The 22,875-nt window shown below is 40.8% G+C and overlaps 3 protein-coding genes across 4 annotated transcripts; all 3 read right to left on the bottom strand.

Moving 5' to 3' along the window:
* Positions 1–249: 249 nt before the first annotated feature.
* Positions 250–10,678, bottom strand: LOC307022002 (uncharacterized protein). The gene is made up of 18 exons (XM_079654572.1): positions 10,237–10,678; positions 9,509–9,623; positions 9,320–9,429; positions 9,090–9,209; positions 8,826–8,870; positions 8,662–8,688; positions 5,810–5,881; positions 5,672–5,734; positions 5,539–5,565; positions 5,400–5,444; positions 5,091–5,126; positions 4,932–5,012; positions 4,564–4,660; positions 3,935–4,074; positions 3,704–3,823; positions 3,075–3,204; positions 2,075–2,177; positions 250–1,099 (listed from the first exon to the last, which is right to left on the bottom strand). The coding sequence occupies exons 2-18, from the start codon at positions 9,603–9,605 to the stop codon at positions 1,030–1,032; spliced, it is 1,383 nt and encodes a 460-aa protein (XP_079510698.1). The 5' UTR covers positions 9,606–9,623; positions 10,237–10,678; the 3' UTR covers positions 250–1,029.
* A 583-nt stretch (positions 10,679–11,261) lies between these two features.
* On the bottom strand, positions 11,262–14,369 carry LOC307021531 (cytochrome c-a-like). 2 transcript variants are annotated; one of them, XM_079653737.1, is made up of 3 exons: positions 14,111–14,369; positions 13,451–13,628; positions 11,262–12,175 (listed from the first exon to the last, which is right to left on the bottom strand). In XM_079653737.1, the coding sequence occupies exons 2-3, from the start codon at positions 13,617–13,619 to the stop codon at positions 12,027–12,029; spliced, it is 318 nt and encodes a 105-aa protein (XP_079509863.1). In that variant the 5' UTR covers positions 13,620–13,628; positions 14,111–14,369; the 3' UTR covers positions 11,262–12,026. The 2 variants fall into 2 exon arrangements, with proteins under 2 accessions (XP_079509863.1, XP_079509862.1); XM_079653736.1 differs by having other exon boundaries at positions 14,101–14,366.
* Positions 14,370–17,349: 2,980 nt separating this feature from the next.
* On the bottom strand, positions 17,350–19,636 carry npvf (neuropeptide VF precursor; the record flags this gene model as incomplete). Its single annotated transcript, XM_079654645.1, has 3 exons — positions 17,350–17,496; positions 17,588–18,063; positions 19,490–19,636. The coding sequence occupies 3 exons, from the start codon at positions 19,634–19,636 to the stop codon at positions 17,397–17,399; spliced, it is 723 nt and encodes a 240-aa protein (XP_079510771.1). The 3' UTR covers positions 17,350–17,396.
* Positions 19,637–22,875: the final 3,239 nt, after the last annotated feature.

Here is a 22,875-nt window from a genome sequence, read left to right as displayed (position 1 = left end):
TAAAGAACAGGTAAGAATAAGGTAAACAGACAAGGAAGTGTTCCGTATTATTATACATCTGGAATGTGTTCTTGCAATTTTTCCAGAATGTTATCCTTTTGAAAAAAGCAAACTATATAAATTCAGTTTCTGAAGAACAACATTAATATATATTTTTTAATTATGCATTCATCTTTTTTGAAGAAAATCAGCAACAAACGAAATCATATGAAATGATGGATAAGAAGAAATCCACTCTAAATTGTTGGCCTCACCTTTATTAGTGTACAGTGTGAACTTTACAGTCATGCAGGCAGATTAAAATACACTTATTACATTTGGCTGAATTAAGGTAGAATTTCCTTTGATGTAACTGAGCAGTTTCTTCATGCTGCTGCGATGATCACAGTTTTTCTTGTTGCAGTACGACATTCGTTTCCCTCCTGTCGGTATTTGAACATTCACATCGAGAGGGCTATACTTTGGATATTACATTTATAGCACTAGGTAAACAGTCCAATGTGCACTTGTACACAATTACATGCATTTTCACAGTATTACACTTCATAAATACATGTTTCCTAAGGAATAAACACATTTACACACCCCTGATTTGCATACTACAGTATATAGTATCAATAATATAATTGCCTCATTTGAAAGGCTCTTTTTTCTGTCTCTCTTTACAAAATAATTTCACAATACAGCTTATTTTTGCATTAACAGTCAGCAAGTCATACACATTGTAACTATTTCATATCATACAATCATTAAAACGTGTCCCACCACCACCACCGGTGTCCATAACAGTGCTGCAGCCGATGACTATAACAGGAAGTGGCTCCCTGAGGCCAGACAAAGATTGAAACCTCCAGGGGAGACGGTCGATTCACATGGCTCAGAGCAGGCGCAAGAGCTTCCTTTAGTCTCTTTCAGTCCGTCATTTATTTTAAAGGGGTGAGACTTCAGTAGAAATCTGAAATATAGACCCCAGTGATCAGAAAGAGGAACTGCGAAGTTGCAATCAGGCAATTTGTCTCACTTTGCAGTTCAGGTGAAATACTTGCAACCAGTGGAGTCAATGAGGCAAGAGTCGGTGCATCTGAGCCGCCCAAAGGACCTGCGGAAGATGGGGAGATATGTTATGGAAACGTTTTCTTAAAAAGTGCAACTGACTTAAAGGGGGTTGTTGTGTAGTGGAAGCTTAGAATAATGAACAGAGCGGGTCTAGTCCAAACTGAACATTTTGATATATATGAATGCAGCAGTTTACATCAAGAACGGTAGTTGTAGTGGAAACGTGCACTCGACATCGGGTATTCATTTCAATATCAACTCACCGGAAAACACAGAGCAGGAGACTTCATTGTACTTAAAAATAAAAAAAACATTTCTCCTGTATCTTATGTCAGTAAGCAAATAAACAATCAAACAAGTTTCAACAGGAGCGAAGGGGGGACGCCATTTCCCTGATTGGCAAAATGACCAAAAGACATCCCCTTTGTTTACCTACTCACCCCCTATCCATCCCAGAGGAACATAATGCAGGGGGAAAACTGTGCTTTGTGGTAGACATAATATATGGCCCTTACTCTCTATAAATCCATGGAGATGTCCTTGGTGTTGAAGGAGCAGACATGTTTGTAATTGTGAATTTTTGTGAGTGTCTTGTCACTTTTGTCTTAGATCCATAATATTCTGTAAACTTCATAACAGCCAGACAGACTACCTGATTACCCTGCTTCGAGTCTTAATGCTAAGCTAAACTAACTATACATCTTCTCAACTGTCAGCAAGAAAGGGAAATGTGCGTTTACCCAAAAGGCTGAACTTTTCCTTTAAGCATAATAATAAAGCATGCATATGGCAGCTAACTCATGGTGGTTCCTGGGTAATGCACCATCATCTCTGCAGGGTTTAAGAGACCTCCCACTATACGGTAAGTACGGTATTTCATTCCAATGACCGTTTACTGCCCTGAGTTGGTGCAGTATGAAAGTGCTGCGGTCTAAACTGCAGAAAGTGGTATTGTAGTATTTCTACACCGATAAATGGACACTTAGTGATTGTTTATGCACACTGTCAGAGAACATACCCGGGGAGATAGGATTTGCAGATCTGATAACCAAAGTCCTTTCCATCACACTCCTCAATGCCGTCATGTCGGTAGCCATCGCCGCAGTAGGCCCACTTACAGTCTGAAGTGAGGAAAGGAAAGGAGGTGAGGACATCGTATCGGTGGTGGCAGCGTATTGAGAGAGAGAGGAAGGGAGAGAGAAGACGTTACTTATTGCTTTGGCACTCCTCCCGCGAGTTTTACAGTGATGCCAATACAGCATTTTGCTGCTAATTTAATTGAACAGAGGAGAAGTGAGAGGATGGCAGGAAAAGAGAGGGGGAGATGAATGAAAGATCAAGGAAAGGTTTCACAGTGTGTGTGTTCTGCTTTTATCCTCCGCAACAGCAGGGCAGCGTTTCTGCAGCAACAGCCTAACCTTCTGTTTTGTTTATCTTAATTCTAGTTACACTGTATTACATCACATGAAGGGAATTGGTTTCCATATTCATTTATAGTACATTTCAACCCAATTACAAACAAATTAACAAACAAGTAAGCCTAATGAATGCTTGTCTTTATCCATTACAGTTTGAATTGTTTTGAGCTAGTTCATTGAAATAAACAGTAGGTGCCGCCAATTCATTCATGTTCCGAAAACCATCATCCCATTGCAGAGCAAGAATATACAACGAGATGATATGAGAGCGCTAGTATTTCTTTTAACAGTGACACACAATATTCAAAATGTAGAAATATGACATTTCAGTTTGTTTCATTAATGGGAGGGAGGTTACATCAGATCTGTGAGGAGCAGAAGCTTCAATGGACATTAAAGTCACATGCTTCATCTTTTGTGCGTATAATCTTAATCCATAGCACTTTGTAGCATTCTGCTTTTAACAATACACAAACCTTTCCACTTCAGCCTAGCTTAAATCTGTAAATGAATAATATAAAATGCCAACTGTCTGTAGATCACTCTTCACCTCCACATTACCGGACGTGTTCAAATGAGCAACAGATGCTTGTAACTCACTGAGACAGGCATCGGTGACAATCTGGTTTCCATCATCACACTCCTCTCCGTGCTGGGCCTGCACCTTCCCGTCTCCACACACACCAACTCTGTCGGGGACTTTCTCTGTGGACTGGAATGGCTGGAAGGGCTGAACACGCAGGACAACAAACGCTAACTTGACATTTCAGGCAGTGAGAAAATCGTAACTTTAATTGTTAAGGCATTACGCGGAAACTGGACTGTATTAGGGGGAAAGTGAGCCCCTTACTTAAAATGATGCATGTAGTAGTTATATACATTTTTCCATCAAATCTAGACCAGTTTGGACGAATAAGTCAAAGTCCACTTATTAGTTTTTCTACAGCTTTTCAATTGCGTCTCATGTTCTTCCTTTGCTCCTGAAAAAGCCGGTAAGTGAACCTTGAGTTGAGATATCTAAATTCTAGTCAAACTTTGTTTCTGAGGTCGAAAATGAACATTCACTCTTAAATACTGCTCAGTTTTAGCCTTGATGTGAGCTGTAAATGATCACTTATGTGCTCATTGGCATCAGTTTGAAAAAATACAGCACTGGTTTTTGAAAATCTTCAGTTTCATCCAAGCGAGTAAAAATGCTAGTAGTGTGTACAGTACATAATAGTTGTTACCTGTATGGGCTTCCATCCATCTTTATCTTTGAAGTACAGCGCCCTCTGGTCCTTCCTGAATGCTATTGAGTCGTCTAAACGCAGACGCTCCATCTCCTCCTCATTGTTTACCACAAATATCTGCACAGATACACAGTCAGCGCATTATGAGTCATGATTGTTTCAGTGGGAACAAATATTCAGTTTGGATAGATGAATAATATGGATGTGCTTTTATGGGACGGATCTTACTGCAGGGACTTTATTGAGGCCCCCCCGCTGCGTGTAGCTTCCAAAAGGAGCATTATTGGCTCCAACAGTTGAATCGCAGTCACAGCGACCCGCTGCACCAGGAAGACCCTTCTCCCCCTTTTCCCCTACTAGATAGAGACCTGTAAAAATCCCATAAAAAAAAAGGATGATAAGATCACCTTTAGTGTCTGTCACATTGCAAATAAATTAAACATGAATTCTACTTTGACATGGCTCAACAACAAACGAAACAAAGCACATTTAAAGACTGAAACACATACGTAAAATAGGACTAAAACTGTTAAAGCTAAAGTTGATAAGGAAAATACATTGAAGAGAATAGTGTCAACAGGTCAGGGTAGTGCCTATTTTAATTTGTTAAGGGTTATGTTTCTCCGGGTTGATGGGACGTAATGATAGCAGTAACTTAAATATGTGTTTGAGAGGAGTCCTGCTTTATCAGAGAGGCTTTCCTCATCATTGACCCTCTGACCCGGAGTATAGTTTATAGTTCAGATGGGGCAGTTTGGGGCGAATTTGCATTTTGCTGGCTTTATAACTTATGCTGTAAATAATATAGGTTTTAGTAATTTGAGGCTGATTGAGCACCAGTGTGTGAGTTGCTGTACCTGAGGCAGGTGGACCAGGTGGTCCTGGATGGCCATTTGTTCCTGAAGGTCCTTGGGGGCCCATGACTCCTGGGGTGCCAGAGTGACCCTTCATGCCCTATGCAAACCAGGAAACATCCCAATATTAGAAAACACATACTGGAGGTACTCACATTTCACTGCCACCTGTGCATAGCTGCCATTTGTGTTAATAATGCAACAGACAAGGTGTGTGTTTACATGCATAGACTGTACATGTGTAGGCTGAGAAGATGCAACAGACCCCCCCTCCCAACAGAAGTCTTTGCTAAGGATATCTTGAGTTATTGAATTAGCCGAAGAGAAGACGCAGCTCTCACTTGAGCATCTTTCTTCCTCGTCTTCCTCACCTGTTTGCCTCTCTTCCCTGGCCGTCCAGTGGGTCCTCTCTTCCCTGCCACTCCCGATCCTCCGTTTGTTCCCTGCTCACCCTGGGAAAAGAGTAGAGGAATAATCAGTTTAAATCAGACTCCTAACTCTCCTTATACTACCTACAGTATAATACTTACCTTCTGTCCAAGCATCCCAGGCAAACCAATGGAGCCCTGCATGAAGACATCGTGAGAGCTTGGTGTCAGAAAAGTCATTATTTCACCAGAGCAGAGATCCATACCATCTTTAAATGTAATCTTTCACTGAGGCTCAAGTGAGCTTAAAATGTCGGGACCTGAGAGAAAGAGTAAAGTCATCTACTTTGTATTCTAACCAGCATTTTACATTTCTATTCAAGTCCATTATAACACAGCATGAGGTGCTTATAATGCTCACAATCAAAGCATGGGCTGCTATTCAGAGAAAAATGACAACTGTCCACCAACCTTATCTCCTTTTGGTCCTGATGTTCCAGGGTCACCATGACCCCCCTTGAACAAATAAAAGAGTAAAAGAAATCAAGGAAGGATTTAATAATTCTGTTGTGACATGTGGCGGACATGAGAGAAGTGATCCTGAACCTACCTTATCTCCTTTGTAACCAGACAAACCCTGAAAACACACACGGGGAATATAACAGCAGATAATTAAAGACTGTTTCTCTTTTCTTCCCTATCATTAACATCATTGTGTGTATGCCTGTGTAAATGTGACTTGCCTTTATCCCTGGTGGTCCCCTTAGTCCTGGCAATCCCATGAGTCCTGGATCCCCTTTCTCAGCCTAAAAAACCCATACAGGTTCATGTTCTTATACAGCAAGGTGTAAGACCATAACACATTGTGATATAACAGTTACCTGGGGTCCCTCTGGTCCAGGCCATCCTTGTAGTCCTTGTTTCCCTGGGAGGCCTGGAGCCCCTGTACGTCCCTAAGGCACACACAGGGTCAGAGCAGGCACTTATTCAATCTGTTGATGCTTTTTCAACCTCTTCTTGTTGGAAATGACGACTCAGTTGCTTTAAATGGCAGTTTGCAGTTTGTTCCTCTTTGAGTCTTAATAGTCTTATCCTCAACAGCAGAATGTGTTAACCTTGTTCTTCAAATCAAATTGAATAATTGAATTCATTACGTAAAGAATGAGTTCAACAGGTTTCTTTGATTTCTTGCCAGAAGCTTGAAGAAATGATATTAGAGGAGGTAAGTGTAGCATACAGTTTGAGGCCTAAATTATTAGCCCCCCAGGAGTTATGGAACATTTTCCTAAAATTCTTCCCAATGTTTCCAGCGTTGATAAAACTTGATATAATCAAACATTCACCAGTGCTATTTAGTAGCCTTTGGTACATTTTGGAAAATAAAATAAGTTTTTAGGCTTGCTTTAAAGGCTAGGCTTCACTATCAAATATATAGTGAAAAATGGGTTGGTCAAAAATATTAGCCCCCAGGCCATTAATAGTCAATAGTGTACCCTTTGTGAGCTATAACTGACAACAACCTCTTAGAGTAGTTCTTTGCTAGGTTGGCACAGGTCTCTTGAAGGATTTTGGCCCATTCTTCCATTGCCAATTGTTCCAGCTGGTCCAAATTGCGTGGTTTCCGAGCATGGACATTCACTTTGAGCACCCGCCACAGATTCTCAATAGGATTCAGATCTGGGCTCTGTGCGGGCCACTACAGCACCTTGGTTTTGGTGTCCTTTAGGAACTGTTGGACAGTTCCAGTTTAGTCTCATCAGACCAAAGCACAGACTTACAAAACTCATCTTTACCTTTCAAATGTTCAAGGGCAAACCTCAGTCTGGCTCTGATATGCCACTCTTTGAGTAAAGGGGTTCTTCTGGGACGATGGCCCCGAAGCCCAACACGATGAAGAGCCCTCACCACTGTGTTCCTTGAAACATCAACTCCAGAAGAGGCCAGGTCAGCAACAATCATCTTGGCAGATGTCCAGGGATTCTTGCTGACATCTCTCACTATTTTCCTCTTCAGAGTTCTTGAAATCTTGCGCTTTCGACCACGCCTAGGTTTGTTTCTTACAGAGTTTGTCTCCTTGTACTTCGCAATGATGCAACGTACAGCAGTTCTAGACACTGTGAAGCGCTTGGAAATAGCAGTATAGCCTTCCCCCTTATCATGAGCCTCCACTGTCTTCTTTCTGAGCTCAAGACTGATTTCCTTTGTCTTTGGCATGGTGAGTAGGAGTAGTAGTATAGTCCCTCTCAATAAGGTATTCAAGTGCCTGTTTCTTGGAGTCCTTTTATGCTGATTGAATGCTCAGGTGTGGCTTGAAAGCTGATTGGTTGGTTAGGTGTGTTTTGAAAGCTGATTGATTGATTAGGTGTGTTTTGAAAGCAACAATTCACATGGGGGCTAATATTTTTGACCAACCCATTTTTCACTATATTTGATATAAAGCAAGCCTGAAAACTTATTTTATTTTCCAAAATGTACCAAAAGCTACTAAATAGCACTGGTGAATGTTTGATTATATCAAGTTTTATCAATGCTGGAAACATTGGGAAGGATTTTAGGAAAATGTTCCATAACTCCTGGGGGGCTAATAATTTAGGCCTCAACTGTACATTCTGGAAAGAGGGGAACAGCATGCCTTTATTTTTCACCAAATGTCCAATAATCAGCCTACCAGTAACTCTTAAAAGATATTATAATTTTTTTTAAACATATTGTCTAATCAGTACACAATCTGTGGTGCAAAAATGACAAGATATAGTTTCACAGTGGGGTTTATCTGACTCTTGGGATGAATCAATAAGCATCTTTTCTAAAACGTCAGGCTTTTCTTTTAAACTTGGACTAATTTCTGCGTTTGTACTTTGCTGTTATGCTGATGAGCTGCAGCATTTTACATTTGCCAAGATGCTTCTTTAATGGCCCTGTTTCCCCTGAAAAAAGAGCCACTGATTTCCTTAAGAGTGTAAGCAGGCTAAATAAGGGTCATAAACAAATTAGCATGTTAAACGGACCTCGTATGATTTCCTAATGGGACATGACAGAGGACAAAACCCTGCATGCCAACTGCTTTTACAATGCCACTAAGATTCAATAATTAGCAGACAGGAATAAAAGCCTAATCAATGTTGCTCTATCGCCAGCTCCCCTCAAGCAAGAAAAGCCGAATGCATTACAAATCAGCCTCGCATCTCAATGGGACAAGTATCCCAGAGCGGCTGCCATGCTACCAGAGTGCTCTCATTTAGCTGGCCGTCATTAAAACAGCAGCCTGTAGAGACACCGTGGACCTGCTGCTGCTGTGTGCAGTGATTTATCACGGAGAGCAAAAGCACTTAAGGAGATTAAAGTGCACAAGTGGAGTGCTGGAGAGCCTGGATCAGCAGGACTGGAGTCCAGTACGAAGAGTAATGGATCCGGGCCAAGGAAAGGGAGAGGGGAGGAAGAAGGAAGAAGCAGAGGAAAAAGGATAGAGGGGAGAAAGAGAGGTGAGACAGCCTGGGATGTGATCGAGCTTTGCTAAAGGGAAAGAGCGGGACTAATGTAGCGTGACCCATTTAGCAGCAGCACAGGATATTCTGAGCACATCAATAGACAAATCACATCACAGAGATGGAGGATGCATAAGGGGGGACGACGGAGAGAGAAATTCAGATCCCATTATACCAAGGACATGCGAGATGGACCAGAGAGAGACGAGCGAGGGGAGGCGACATGGGGGAGGGGAGGAGCGTCTCACCTTTGACCCGGGACGTCCAATTTCTCCCTGGAGGAGGACAAATGAGGAGAGAGGAGATGCAGCAGTCATTAGAGCAGAGAGGAACACAAGGACACACGCACAGATACTTCAACAGCAAAGTACATTAGAGACATTTTCAAGACTAACAAAACCCAAACGCACACCTTCTCGCCTCGTGGTCCTCGGATGCCGGGTAATCCACCTTGACCCTGTAAAATAAGACTACATTTATATCCAGCTCACATAATTGAACAGAGCTTGGTCTATTTGTAAAGAAATCAATAATATTGAGGTCATTTTGTTTCATTTCAATTCAACAATATTCTATCTAAATGGCTCCAGTCTCATGGATGCACATCAACTGAAAAGTAGTGCAGGCCGTGATGAGAGTATTTATACATTGTGTTGTATTTATATAAGGGTCTTGCCTCTGGGCCCTGGGGTCCTAGGGGTCCTGGAGGTCCAGCTGAACACCCAGGTGTGACAGGTTTTTCCTTTTCCTTTACCTCTCCTCCAAACACGCTTGGCTCCAACACGCTAACACCACCCTTCAGTCAAACACACAACATCCAACCTGTTTCAATCCTATACTCTTAGCATGCAAATGTGTGTAAATGAGGTGTAATAAGGCATCAGGTGTGTGTTTGTGAACACCTACGGGGCTGCCATGCTTCCACAGCTGAGGCGGCGGGGGGAAGAGAGGTGGGGGGGGTGGGGACATCAGACAGCAGGGGTCAAACGTGAGCGGCTCATCCAGATAACTGAGAACTGAGAGGGAGCCAGAGTTTAAAAGATTTGTGGAATATGTGTTATTTGTCTTATATGACAAGTTAAATGTTCAACTTACCTGAGCGGGGGGAGAGGATGCTGTCCATGTAAGAGTGGCGGGCCCACGCAGAGCACAGCAGGTAGTGAAGGGACACGGCAAGTTTGATCAGATCCATCCTTATGGTTTACTGTCCCTGAAGCGGACAACACAAGCTGTCAAACACACACTCTATTTCTGCTGAGCTTAATGCAGTAACTGGCAGCTGTCACTTTTTCCTAACTCCCTCTAAAGGGTGTCACTTTTTCCTCAAGCACTTAACCCCCCCCCCTCTCTCTCTCTCTCTCTCTCTCTCTCTCTCTCTCTCTCTCTCTCTTTCCTTATAGCATAATAAACTTGTTGCAGCTCCACACTGCAGCAGATGCAGCACCGCTGTAATACCAGTTGTGCACCAAACCCCCTTCAGCCAGAATTAGACAGAGGGTGTGTGGGGGTTGGGGGGGGGGGGGGGGGGGTGCTGTCACTCAGGCTAATTATGACTTATAACACTTCATGTTAGAAGTCATAAGGCTTTTTCATTTTTTTTCACAAACATTTCATTTCCAGCATGCTCATATTTTTTCTGGTAGTGGATGATATTAGAAGTCAACGCAGAAAGAATGCATGCAGTAGTCTTTATTAATAAGCCTCAACATTCCCCTCTTATATCTAATTGAACGTACACAACGCCTCAATGCACAGATGATATAGTTAAATGATAGCAATGTCATCTAACATCCATGCTTTCCAATGCACAAGACAACCCTTACCTTCCACTTGAGATTGTGCCGCACACGCTGCTGGATCTCCTCTCACCTAATGCGCGGTGTGTGCAGACCCTCAGACTGGGGCTCCTCTGGCATCTGGCGAGCTTTAGACCGCTAATAAATCTGATCCACTTATCGACCCACTTCTGCTGTTTAATACCAACACAGATGCAGAAGGAGGACGGTTTGTATTTGTTCTCCCCGGGGGCTGAATGCCCAGCAGAGGCCACTGAGTGGAGGCAGCACAGCGGTGGCAGCTCACTGTCAGCGGGTCCGGGTGGTCCAGTCTGGTCCGGGTGGTTCGGTCTATGGTCTGGATGACAGGGTCTATGGTCTGGATGACACAGTCTATGGTCTGGATCAGAGGCTTCTGCTGTGTCTTCTTGATCGACTTCACAGCAGCTGGATGAATATATGGGATGGCACCAACATTTTATGTCGGCATGTATACACTCGTTTGGCACGTTTTAAGTCTACTGGTGGTCTCTGCAGCAGGGAACTGGCGCCCTCTGCTGGGTGTTTTAGTTAATGGCAGAAATAATAGGAAAAGTCAATATCCCTTAACTTTGCCCTACATTATTGACTTATTATTCTTATACAACTCTTAAAATAGATGAGTGAAACTGACATAGGGTAGGGTTCTTTTTTAACTACACAATCTCTGTCCGGTATGTTTCCTCTATTTTTTGGAAACAATAACTGGATTATTTGTACTTACTGTAAATGTGTATTTCAACATGTATATTTTCTACATTTGTAATGCTATTTTATTTCTTTTAGAGATGTTTACATTTTGAATTGTTTATTTCTAGTCTTTTAATTTCTCTAATGTACAATGCCTTGTCTTTTTATGCTGCTGCAACGCAAATAAGTACATCTTATTATCTTATCTTATTTATAACTATGTTTATGTCTTTGTAATAATTGTTCTGACATTGGACCACCTTTATGTTAGTGCATTCTAAGTGGAAGGAAACAATAAAGGGATCATGTATTTCCCCCTGGAATCACTGACTCAAGTAGAAATATTGTATTGCCGAATTCATTTATTCAAGTCAAGGTCAAGCTATTGTCTAGAAAAGTACAAATAGAGTAAAGAAAAGCAACTTGGGACATAATTGAAGCAATTTGGATTGACCTCATTCAACAAGTCATTATTAGGCCAATTGTAAGTACTGTACATTTTATTTAAACCAAATAATGGCTGTTTATATAAATGACAAATCAGTTTAACATTCCATTTCTTAAGTCAGAAACACATTCATTCATAAGTGAATGAATACAAAACACACTCATATTAAAGTGCAGCTCTCGTAAAAGTAACCACACCAAGTAGCTTAAAAATAAGAAATATAATACAATCCAGCACCGTCAAACAGTTTTTCAAAGTCTTGAGACTTTAGAGAAAAGCTCTACAAGTAGTAAACAAAATATAATAGAAAAATAGACCTGAACATGAGCTGTCAACAGTACAGCGAGAGTTAAAGTGGCAAACATGCAGAGTTTGTGCGAGCAGTAGTAAATGGTAAACAACTGTTTTCCGAAAGTCCCAAAGGAAGTCTGCCTCTTTAAGAAGCCTCGACTGAGAAATGTCTGGAAAACACACGAAGGCTGACTCATACGATAATTAAAAACAGTCTCACACAAAAGCTGTGTGGGAGCAATGTTGTAATGTAACAAAATGTAGAAAGATAACTCTAACTATACTTTAAAACAAAGAATACACTCTATTGTTTCTCCTAAATGTACAGTGCTTCTGTCCACAGCTGTGTGTGTGTGTTTTGTTTGTCAGTTTAATCAGAGGTGGAGTCCTTTAGATACGCTATAATATCCACTCTTTCCCTTTTCTTTTTGATCCCACTGAAGATCATCTTGGTACCAGGAATGTACTTCTTAGGGTTTTGAAGGTAGATTTCCAGGGTTTCCTCATCCCATATGATGCCTACAAAACAAACACACAAATTAAACAACATGTTTTGCATAAGTATGAAAAAGCTGCTTTCTCACACATCTGATAACTGTTTTTAGGTTTTATGACCTAGTGTTAGAGCAGTTTTTAGAGCGAGTCTGCCTGTTCAGACTTGCTGCTCTTATCGTCAGGTAGAGAAAGGACCAAGCTGCTTCTCAGCTAGAGCTGTGACGATTAGTCGATTGACAGGAAAATACTTTCAAACTATTTCGCTAATCCATTTATTGTTCAAATATACTTTAATCATATGATTAAACTTAATATTTGTTGGGGTTTTATACTGACAAAATGTAAAGACATTCACAATTGTCTTACATTTTATAGGTTAATCGAATAATCCAGAAAAATATTTGAGATTGAATATTTGACAAAGAAGATAATTGTTTGTTCAGCTCTGTAGAATAACTTTGTGAGATCATTTCTACACATATAAAACATGCAGATGCATATTGATATGTTGTATTCATGGGACAAAGGAGAGACAGAATTTGATACCATGTTTAAACCAAATTATAATTCTGAGTTAAAGTAAAACGATCAGATGATTACACTATGATCGCTGATGTAAGACTTATGAAGGCGTGTCAAAAGGGCTAGACAGCTTACTTGTGGAATCTGGGCCAATGAATGAACTCGAAGGGCCCTCAGTTAGGTGCATGGGTTTTTGGCAATTATAGGAAGTTGTACTGACAATGCAACTTTATATACATACAATATAAAGTTTCATTGCAGCAGGAACAATTAATCCACTAATAGAGGACAGCAAGCACAACTGTTTCTCAGGAACACTGCCATGCACTGGATGAGTTAAAGCACTAAAGAAATCATCAGAAATTGTGCTAAATAGTACAGTTGATATGCTTTCTCTGTCTTTCCTTTCAACACTGTTAGAGAACAGTTTGGTAGGTTGCCATGGTGGTTTTAACATCATGACATAGACCTGGTTAAATAAAACATTATTGAAGTGCAAAACAACACTTTTGTTAGAATGTATTCACTGGTAAACATGTTTAATGTAATGTTTTATGGTTTAAGATTAACAACCATACATCCTAAAATGTAGCCTACTTTTGTCAAAGATATACAAACAAGTAAACACTGGATTAAAATGTTTGGGTAAACTTTATAGTAAAAGTGTGGGGTGGTTAGAAACATTGCTTAATGCTTGCTATACTGGGGTGCATTGTTATATAGATAATTCCTCTTTGGCTGGTTAGAGTTTGGTCTGTATGAGCTTTTGATCCTTACCTTTGTCGATGTTGGCCTGTGTGTACTTGAAGCCGGATGCCTGTCCTGTCTTCCTCCCAAACAGACCCCACAGGTTGGGTCCCACCTTGTGACGCCCCCCCTCTGTCACTGTGTGACACTGGGAGCATTTCTGAACAAACACCTTCTTCCCTTTGTTGATGTCCCCCATGACCAGGAGCTGGGAGGAGAGGAAATGGTGGCAAACAATGAGAGTTACAGTCAGGAGCACTGAGGGTAAAAACACTAGTGATTCAAAATGTGAGAGTGGAATTAATATGGAGTCCGAAATTATTTATGAAACAATGTTGCCTGGGGCATATTGGTAGTTTAATAACCCTCACACTTACGGGTTACGGGTTACTTACGGGTTGTTTTGGAAATCCTAGTAGGCTACATTATTGTTATGTTATTATGTCGAAAAAGACAGACCTATGCTGTAGAAAGTAGGTCAAGCTAAAACTGCTAGTTAGCCTGAATGAAAAAGATCGCTTATAGCCTATATCTTTTTTTTTCTTTTAACTATTGCAAACATGAAACTGCGTGGTAAAACGCGACGACAACATAATTCAGCACAGACATGTTGTTTTTACCGGAGGAAGACGTGAAAATACAACAAACAAGATAACGTAACAAAAAGTTAGAGATTTTACCGTAGTCTACCAAATAGTGCTGTGTGTAGTTCAAGGACCTCCTCCTCTTTCCAAAGAATGTGATTGTTGTTTGCTAAAGTTTCTAGCTGTTTTCCCTTTTAAACTACTCAAATAAGTACACGACCGGATCTGCTCCCAAATTTAGGAAGGGAGCTGTTGGGTCGGATTGAATAAGCAGTGATACAACTTTATGATAAACTCGTTGCGCAACTCAGTGAAGAGGCAGCTTCAGAATGTCGGTCACACCCATCTGAAGGCAGGTGAGGTGTGTCGTTTGCAATGTATGGGGAACACATACCCAGGGCCGTCCCTGGCCAACTTGGGGCCCCAAGCACCATTGTGAGATGAGCCCCCCCCAACCGACAGGATTGAACACATTTTATTGGGAAACAAAGTAGGCCTACTTTGCAAATATAATTCCTTTTTATTATTATTATTATTATTATTATTATTATTATTATTATTATTATTATTATTATTATTATTATTATTATTATTATTATCAACACAGTTACTTTTTTATACAGTGAGGTAAATGGTAAATGTGGATGTATGTCGTTCAGTATGCGTTTTCAGGTGAATACGTCTGCATTCCCTGCCAAATACTAGCCTCAAACGATTAAAATATAATTAATGCAAATAAAGTACTTCTACTAACAATAATAATCATAATCAATTCAATAATATAAATACTATATTATTTTATTATAATGTAGTTGTAATATAGTCAAGACAAAACATGCTTATTACCTGCTCAAAAACTGATATTTCTTAAATCTGTATTCAAATGTAGTTCCCTCTGTCAGCAATTTATCAACAACTACACACACATTTCTATCAGTATTTCTCTGTGTCGTGGTTGACATGATGATGACTGTTAGGAGTTAAGGGGAGAGGCGGAGCATCACCATGAAATGTGGAAATTGCGAGGAGAACTGCGCTGAGAATTGCGCACAAGCCGAGCTCATAAGCCGAAGCCCCCTGCGCAAGGCCCCCTGCGCAATGTGAGGCCCCATGCAGCCTGCAGGGAGGGATGGCCCTGCACATACCTGTTGTGAAAAAAGGCATTATTGATCCATCCATCCATCCATCTTCTCCCGCTTATCCGTGGTCGGGTCGCGGGGGTAGCAGTTCCAGCTGGCGTTATTGATATCAATGTAAATTAGAGAGTGAACAATTACTTTAAAGTGCATTACAGAGATTATGAGACACGTGATAATTTGATTTAGGACTTTACTGTGGTTTAAACCACAATAATGCACCAAAAAGTAAACCAGTAGAACTAGACCGGGCTGAAGTAAGTTTCATGTTGGAGATTTGATCAAAATGTCTTCTGCCATGCTAAGTTGCCCATAACTGAAGTGTCATGATTTGATTTTACAAAGATAATTTTTTTAATGACAATTCTGCAGTTTTTTATTGAAAAGTCATGTTTTATTTTCAAAACGTTCACGTCACGATACATTGTGATTCAAATCATTGCAGAACTGTATTACTACACTTGACAATTAGAAGACACCTCTTTTTTATGTAATGTATTTTAGTAAATGTTTTACTTTACATGTATACTGTTATGAAATTCAAAAGTTTCTTTGTTGAAAAGTCTCAATACTTAACAAAATGTCATATAGTGACCCATTGACTCAAAATGTATGCAGCATTGTATAACACTCATGGACAAGTACCTCTTTTTTCTAATAGAATGTAGTACTTTTTATGTTTTATACAAATATTGTTGTCAATATTCAACAGTTTCCATTTGGATGTCAAAGGACAATGACTGTTACAAAATAAAAAAATGTCATATTCATATATATCTCCAAGCAGTACAAAGTATAATAGTGACTCATAACAAACCTGTTGTATAAGAGCACGGCTTATTGAACATGTTCCTTCACAATGAACATGGGCGCTGATTTAATGAATTTTTCACATTCATATTTTTGACATATCACAGTAATTAGGATTAGCAACAACGTGATTTTCCTGCTGAAATTAGTCTCAATATCTGCTGTTATGCGTATAGTCATATTCTCGATAATTATGCCTTTTCCATTCAGGTGTCTTATAGGCGCAGCCATATTAATGAGCCACAATAATTACCAGGGTGTTAGAAATGACACACCTAAGAAGAATGCAGCCATTGTCAATGTCAATACACTGGTGCTCTTCCTGTCCAGTCTATGGTCCTGACACGTGTGTGCTGTGAAGAAGATTTACATTCAGATCCAGTTATTTTGTCAAAGAAAGAGCAGGGATTCAGAAAGAGCAGGAATTCAGAAAGAGGTGATGTTTGGATGCTGACAGGAACATGGCACAGATAAGGGACTAAAAGGGGTGTCATCTGGGAACTGGCCCCTTTATTGGCTTCTCTCTAAAGGAGAAAGGTAAACATAAAAGGCTATATTTTCCAAATCCTACCATTTGGTCCTTTGAAGAGCTGTTTAAACGCTATTGTGTTTGTTGGTTTGTTTGTTTGTAACCCCTTGAGTTAATATAATTCTCTGTTGAGACACTAAACTAATGTGTGTCTCCCTCTAGTGGTCAGTCACTGCTGACACACACACACACACACACACACACACACACACACACACACACACACACACACACACACACACACACACACACACACACACACACACACACACACACACTGTTTTAAAGGTGATCTTCAGAAGGCTTCAAACTTTTAAGTCCCGCCTGAAGACCCATCTATTGTCCCTCGGTTTCGAGTCAGTCTTATCGATTTTTATGCTTTTATTATGCTTTATGTGCCTTTTATCTATTCTTGTGAGCCTTTGATCTATTATTGTAATATTATATTTTATTATGTTATGTTTGCTGTGAAGCACTTCGGTAAACCCTCTGTTTTTAATATGTGCTATATAAATAAAGTGGATTGGATTGTATTGGCTTGTTATGATCATATCATTTAAAAGCAACTTCAAATACGTCTGCAGCCTGCTTGATTAAAAATATGAAAACAAATTTTAATGAATATGTATAACATAATAAAAAATTAAAAATCCTCTATGTTTTAAATCTTTTGAAAGAAATTAAAATAAAGTTTGTTTTGATTTCCATTAGAAGCACCCCCCCATCAATCTGATTTCCCAAATAATTATAAACCCAATAAAACCCAAACCACTCGCTTGAAACTTTTATTATGATGTCACAGTAATATAACTTTAGAATGACTCGTACATTGGAATATTTCAACATGCTTATCTATTCTGTAACCTTTGATATTTATCATTCTGACTGTACAAAAAAACACTAGTGATATTTACAAGTTATATAGACCCTGTTGGCTTGTCAAAACCCCTTTTCATCCCTTTAAAGGTCTTTCCTTGCAACTCTTCTGAGCTGGTTGTAAAGTCAAACACTTCCGCCCTGTGGGAAGAGAACACAACGTTTTTAGCAAACAAAAGTCACAGTCATGGTACATTTATTTGGAAATAAAGGGGTTAAAAGTTGCACCCACCATTGCAAGCCAGCGTTTAATATCTGTGCTTTGGTCATTGTCCTCAGAAGGCTCCAGAAGGGACTGCCTCTCCCAAACCTCTGGGGCAGCTGTGCTTCTTGGTCCTCAAGGCACTCGGCACACAGGTCCCAGGAGCGCCCAAACCTCTGGGGCAGCTGTGCTTCTCGGTCCTCACGGCACTCGGCACACAGGTCCCAGGAACGCCCAAACCTCTGGGGCAGCTGTGCTCCTCGGACCTCACGGCACTCGGCACACAGGTCCCAGGAGCGCCCAAACCTCTGGGGCAGGTTGGTATTTTCATCACCAGGCGAGTTCTCCCTGCCGAAACGCATGGGCATGTTGGCGTGCAGGTGGAAAGGTATGGCTGTGGGGGGGTGGAGCTTGATGATGGCCGGGAGGCTGATTCTGCTGGTGGTCGGGTTCACGTGCACTTTGTAGCTCTCCAGATCCAAACTCTTGCGAATGTCACTTTTTGTCTGGAAACAAAAACATGTGGAAGTCAGAATCAGTCTGATTTAAAGGTACCATGCCATGGCCATTCCTACTGGTCATAATTCCATTGCTGAGGTGTACTAAAATAGATTTATATTGTGCAATTTTCCAAAATCACATTGGTTTCTCATACAGCACCTCTGTATAGTATGTGTATGCACTCTCTGTCCTAAACGGCTTGTTGGAGCTCCAGCCCCCCCCCCCCCCCCCTCCCTTTGAGCCCAGTGGCCGTCTGCGAGACAGCAAGACACAGCGAATCCCAGCCCGAACACACACACACCCGCAGCCTGGCTGGGAGTTTGTGTGTGTGCTCACGCATCGACTCACAGCCTCACCCTGTCCCGCCGTCTCAGGGAGAAGAAATCGGCGGAGCTGCAGCTGAGTGTGATTGTGTGTGTGTGAGGAAGGAACGTAACAGCTCCGCGGACGTAACGTAATGGCTCTGCAGATTGGTCCATTTGGAACAATGGGTCCATTTGGGTATGGGCACGTCACTGTACACTGGACGAAAAAGAAATATCCCCAACGAGGCGTTCTGGGGCAGCATAGACAGGTCTTTTCTGTGTTAGAGTTTTACTCGCTACAGGGTGTACTTTGAGGGTTTGTGACTCTGCAGACCGTTTACATGCAGAAAAACCTTCATAACACACAAGGGGACGGGTAATAACCGGAAAAGCATGACATGGGACCTTTAAAGAATATGTTCATGAATGTTGTCGATTACTAGCTCATTAGTCAACTAGTTTCCTGATAATTTCATATTTTTCTGTAAAGTTTTAAACAAATATGACACATTGCTGGTTCCATCTTCTCATATGATGAGGATTTGTTTTTTTTTTGTTGTATAAATAATGATCACGGCAATATCTTAGGTGTTTAGACAGTTGGTTGGAGACATACATATTTTAAACAAGTCATCTTAGGTTCATCTTTGACATAAGACAACAGTATAGTTTATTACCACAATTATTTGTTTCAGAATTAGTTTTGACCACTCATATTTTCTCTAGGTTGGATCATATAATTTCCCATTATTATTTCATACACAGTATAATCAAAACCAACACCATCATGTACGTGAACATGAGTGATCCATTTACACATTTTCTTGTAAAAGATATGTGACACTGCTTTAAATAGTTGGAATCAATTGTAATTTTTTCGATCTTGAAAGTTGTAGTACAGAAAGTGGAGCTGTCCAAAACACATAAATGCTCAATTTATAATCCTATATGACAAATGAAAGTAGGAAATCCTTACATTTGATAAGCTTCAATAACACATAACATGTGGCATATTTGTTTGAAAAATGACAAGTGCCAATTGAAAATTAATTAATCTACTTACATTTGATCTATAAAGGGAAACTTAAAAGGACTAATTGAATAAGCATCATTGGATAGTCCTTACCTGTTGCTGTTTCCTCACACTGTGTCTTCCATAGTCGCTGCTCAGCAAAGTCTTATCCCTGTTGATGAATGTCCCGTGTACCTGCAAGTCAGACGCCCCGAGCATCAGGAGCAGCACTACAGTCAGCATGTTAACAGCAGGAGACATGTTGTCCGAGGACCCCTCTGACCACAGTTATTAAAGACCCCTGAACTGTACGTCACCTGTCGCATGTTGTAGAGAGACACACACACACACACACACACACACACACACACACACACACACACACACACACACACACACGCACACGCACACGCACACGCACACGCACACGCACACGCACACGCACACACTTACGCACATACACTAATACCTTCCGCCTCATTTAAATTGAGTAAATTCCTGCTTTAATAATCTTCCAGCTATGAAGAATATATTTGGAAAGGCATTTATGTCCTCATTAGGCTGCTGAATGAACCTGTTGGCAGAGGGGAAGGAAACTAAACACAGGCATCTTATGGAAATGGCCAACTCACATTCAATACACGTGATAAAGGGTGTGTTGTTCGATATAAAGGTTCTATTTTTCCCTTTACTACAAGCTCTACTCATTATGTGGCAACGTCAATTAGAGACTATAGCAAGCTGCTTTGAAGGAGACAGGTTCACAAGTGGATGTGTCCGAGTTTTCTTTTATGTTTGGAGAAATTTGAGCTCTCTGTTTTTGATTCATTCAGTTATTTCCTCTTTTTTGCCTCAAACAATTGCAATTAGAATATAACAATTGTAATCTAACATTTCCTTTAACCCTTTTTTTGCCATAATTTAATTTGAAAGATTTGGATACTTTAACAGCTTATTTTTCCTTATCATTGAAGTTATTACTAAGTTAATGAAGAGCTGCACACAAACTGTAATTTGTAATTAATACAGTGGAAATAAGACTAAAGGTTGAAGACTCGCTTTGGCTAGTACACCAGTATTATAGAGTCCAGTATTTTTCCATAGTGACCCATAAGATATAATAATACTTATATGACAAAGCTGGTGATATTTCTGGTATTTTCGACACACAGTAGAGCAAAAATAAATACATAAATAAATAAAACGATAAAGAAGCCCATCCCTCAATAATATAGCAGCCTGTGTCCCTCAGCCCAGAGCGCATTTGCCACTACTGAAGACATACATCTTTCAAAACTCTTAAAGGTAGGGTAGGTAAGAATGGAGAAACCAGCTCGAGTGCGCTAGAATTTGAAAGTACACAACCGAAAAAAATCTGCCCCTTCCTTCAGACTTCCTTACAGAGCCCCTCCTCCAACACACACGAACGCGCACATGACCAATGAGGGCATGAGATAAGTTTGTGCACAGATGGAAGGCTGACAGGCAGGTAGGCCATCCAGTTATTTTAGCCGGGCCGGCTAAAATGATTGGTCGTGCTTTTTACAGTACCACGGCTTCCACAGATGACATTTTTTAATGTAATTATTGTCAAAGCATTTAATGTACATTGCTATCGGGATGTTAAGAGCATTCCATGGAATATAACAAAAAGTGTTTCTGAAGTGAATTACCTACCCCACCTTTAATGATACCTCCTTTTGCACAACCATATATTACAATACATAAAGATCGCTTAACCATTTTTACTATTAATAATACATATTGATGATTCGCTTCAAAGATGTGCACATGGGGGTCGAAAGTATAGAGAGATAGACTCAATGTACGATTGTAGGATTTGTAGTCAATATCAAAAATATACAATATCACCAGCTTTCTTCTTCAAATAAAGGATGTCTTATACGTCATACTTAATAAACACTAGAAAATACCCAAAATGCACGTGTGTCACATTACACATTGTTCACAAAATGCAGCCTAAGCCTCTATGGAAACGTAAGTATCTAGCAACCGTTGGACAACAGCTTTCGGCAACAGGCGTGGGGTCGACGTCACTCACCATTCCTGTTCCTGAATGTGCCAATAATTGTATTAAGAGGCAACCGATGACTCACCGGAGCTGTGTTTGCATCCTTGGCAGACAGAATGTGAGGAATGCTTGGTGTGAAACACAGGTTGATAATGACAGCGCACAGGGAACTTTCATTTGATCCATGCGTCATGACTATGGTCATGACCCTGACATTGTTTCCATTTGCCTTGTTGCCATGTCCTGTCTCACCTTTAGCACAGCGGGCCAGTGGAAGAGTATCCCAGTCATCTGGTTTCAGTGATTCAGTATCATCCTTAAGATGTTTTTTTATTGCTATGGTTTCAGTCTATCTTTCCGTATTATCATTTACCTCCCACCTCTCCCCAGCCTCTCTCTTTGTGCTCTCCCTCCCTGACCCCCGGCCCCAGCTTGCAGACTATGGGGTTCTAGATTTACGATCCTGTCTCTGACACTTATCCAGAGTCTTATCCGTAGAAGGCTTCCCTATACCGCGAGCTCTCCCTTTGTTCTTTCACAGAGCACTCCCTCAAAGACCTTGTTCTCGGACACTGTAATTCTCTCTTCTTAATGTTTTTAATGTGCATCCCTCGCCACCCCGGCGGCCTTTTCATCTTTCCATTTTCGTCCTTTTGGGCCTCCTCTCCCTCCCCTCCTCTTTGCTTCTATGCTGTCCACTTGCTTGAAAACAGACGCCGCTTCTTTGAAAGAAATACTGCCCTACAGGTTTGATTTAAAACGCCTCGAACCTCCCACTTACAGTATAACATGCGTTTGACTCATTGTGCACCCGTGGTTGAGGTGGCTTACGGTTTCCTGAAATGTCTAAAACAATAATGAATTATTTTGTTAACTTCAGGAAAACTAATCAGGCATACAGATGAAAACTATAGGGAAAAGGTACAAATAGGTAGATCCAAAGAAGAAGAAGAAGAAGAAGCACCTCTCTCTCTCTGTCTGACTGGGATCTGGCAGCCTTCCCAGAATTCCTCTCTAGGACCAGGACACCCTCGGATTCCTGGGATGATTTGTGGGAATGTGCTGTTATCCCCCTGCTGAGCTGATTTATGTTCGGTTTTATCTTCCCCCTCACTTAGACATCAGCCGGGTCATCATCACAACGCTTTACATGCCCGTACACTCAGCGAGGAGACACATTCATCAAGCTCTAGTGACGGGCTATAGTTTTATCAATGATCAAATCCATTTCTGCGGAATCACAGCATTATGATGTATGAGAAGACACACTGACGCCAGGCAGACAGACACACACACTCGCACATGTGGTCGGCTGTGTTGCGTTGTTTTGATTGTAGGGAGAGGTGATGGATTCGTGTCTCTCACATCCAATACCAGGAGTGACATAAGGAAAACTTTGGGCCTATTGGAGGTTAAGAAGAAAGACAGGAAGTGTTACTGTATCTTTCTGTCCTCACAAAGACAGAAC

The sequence above is a fragment of the Notothenia rossii genome, assembly GCF_949606895.1.
Source record: "Notothenia rossii genome assembly, chromosome: 10".
NCBI classification, from domain to species: domain Eukaryota; kingdom Metazoa; phylum Chordata; class Actinopteri; order Perciformes; family Nototheniidae; genus Notothenia; species Notothenia rossii.
This window is presented reverse-complemented; position numbering and strand designations above follow the sequence as displayed.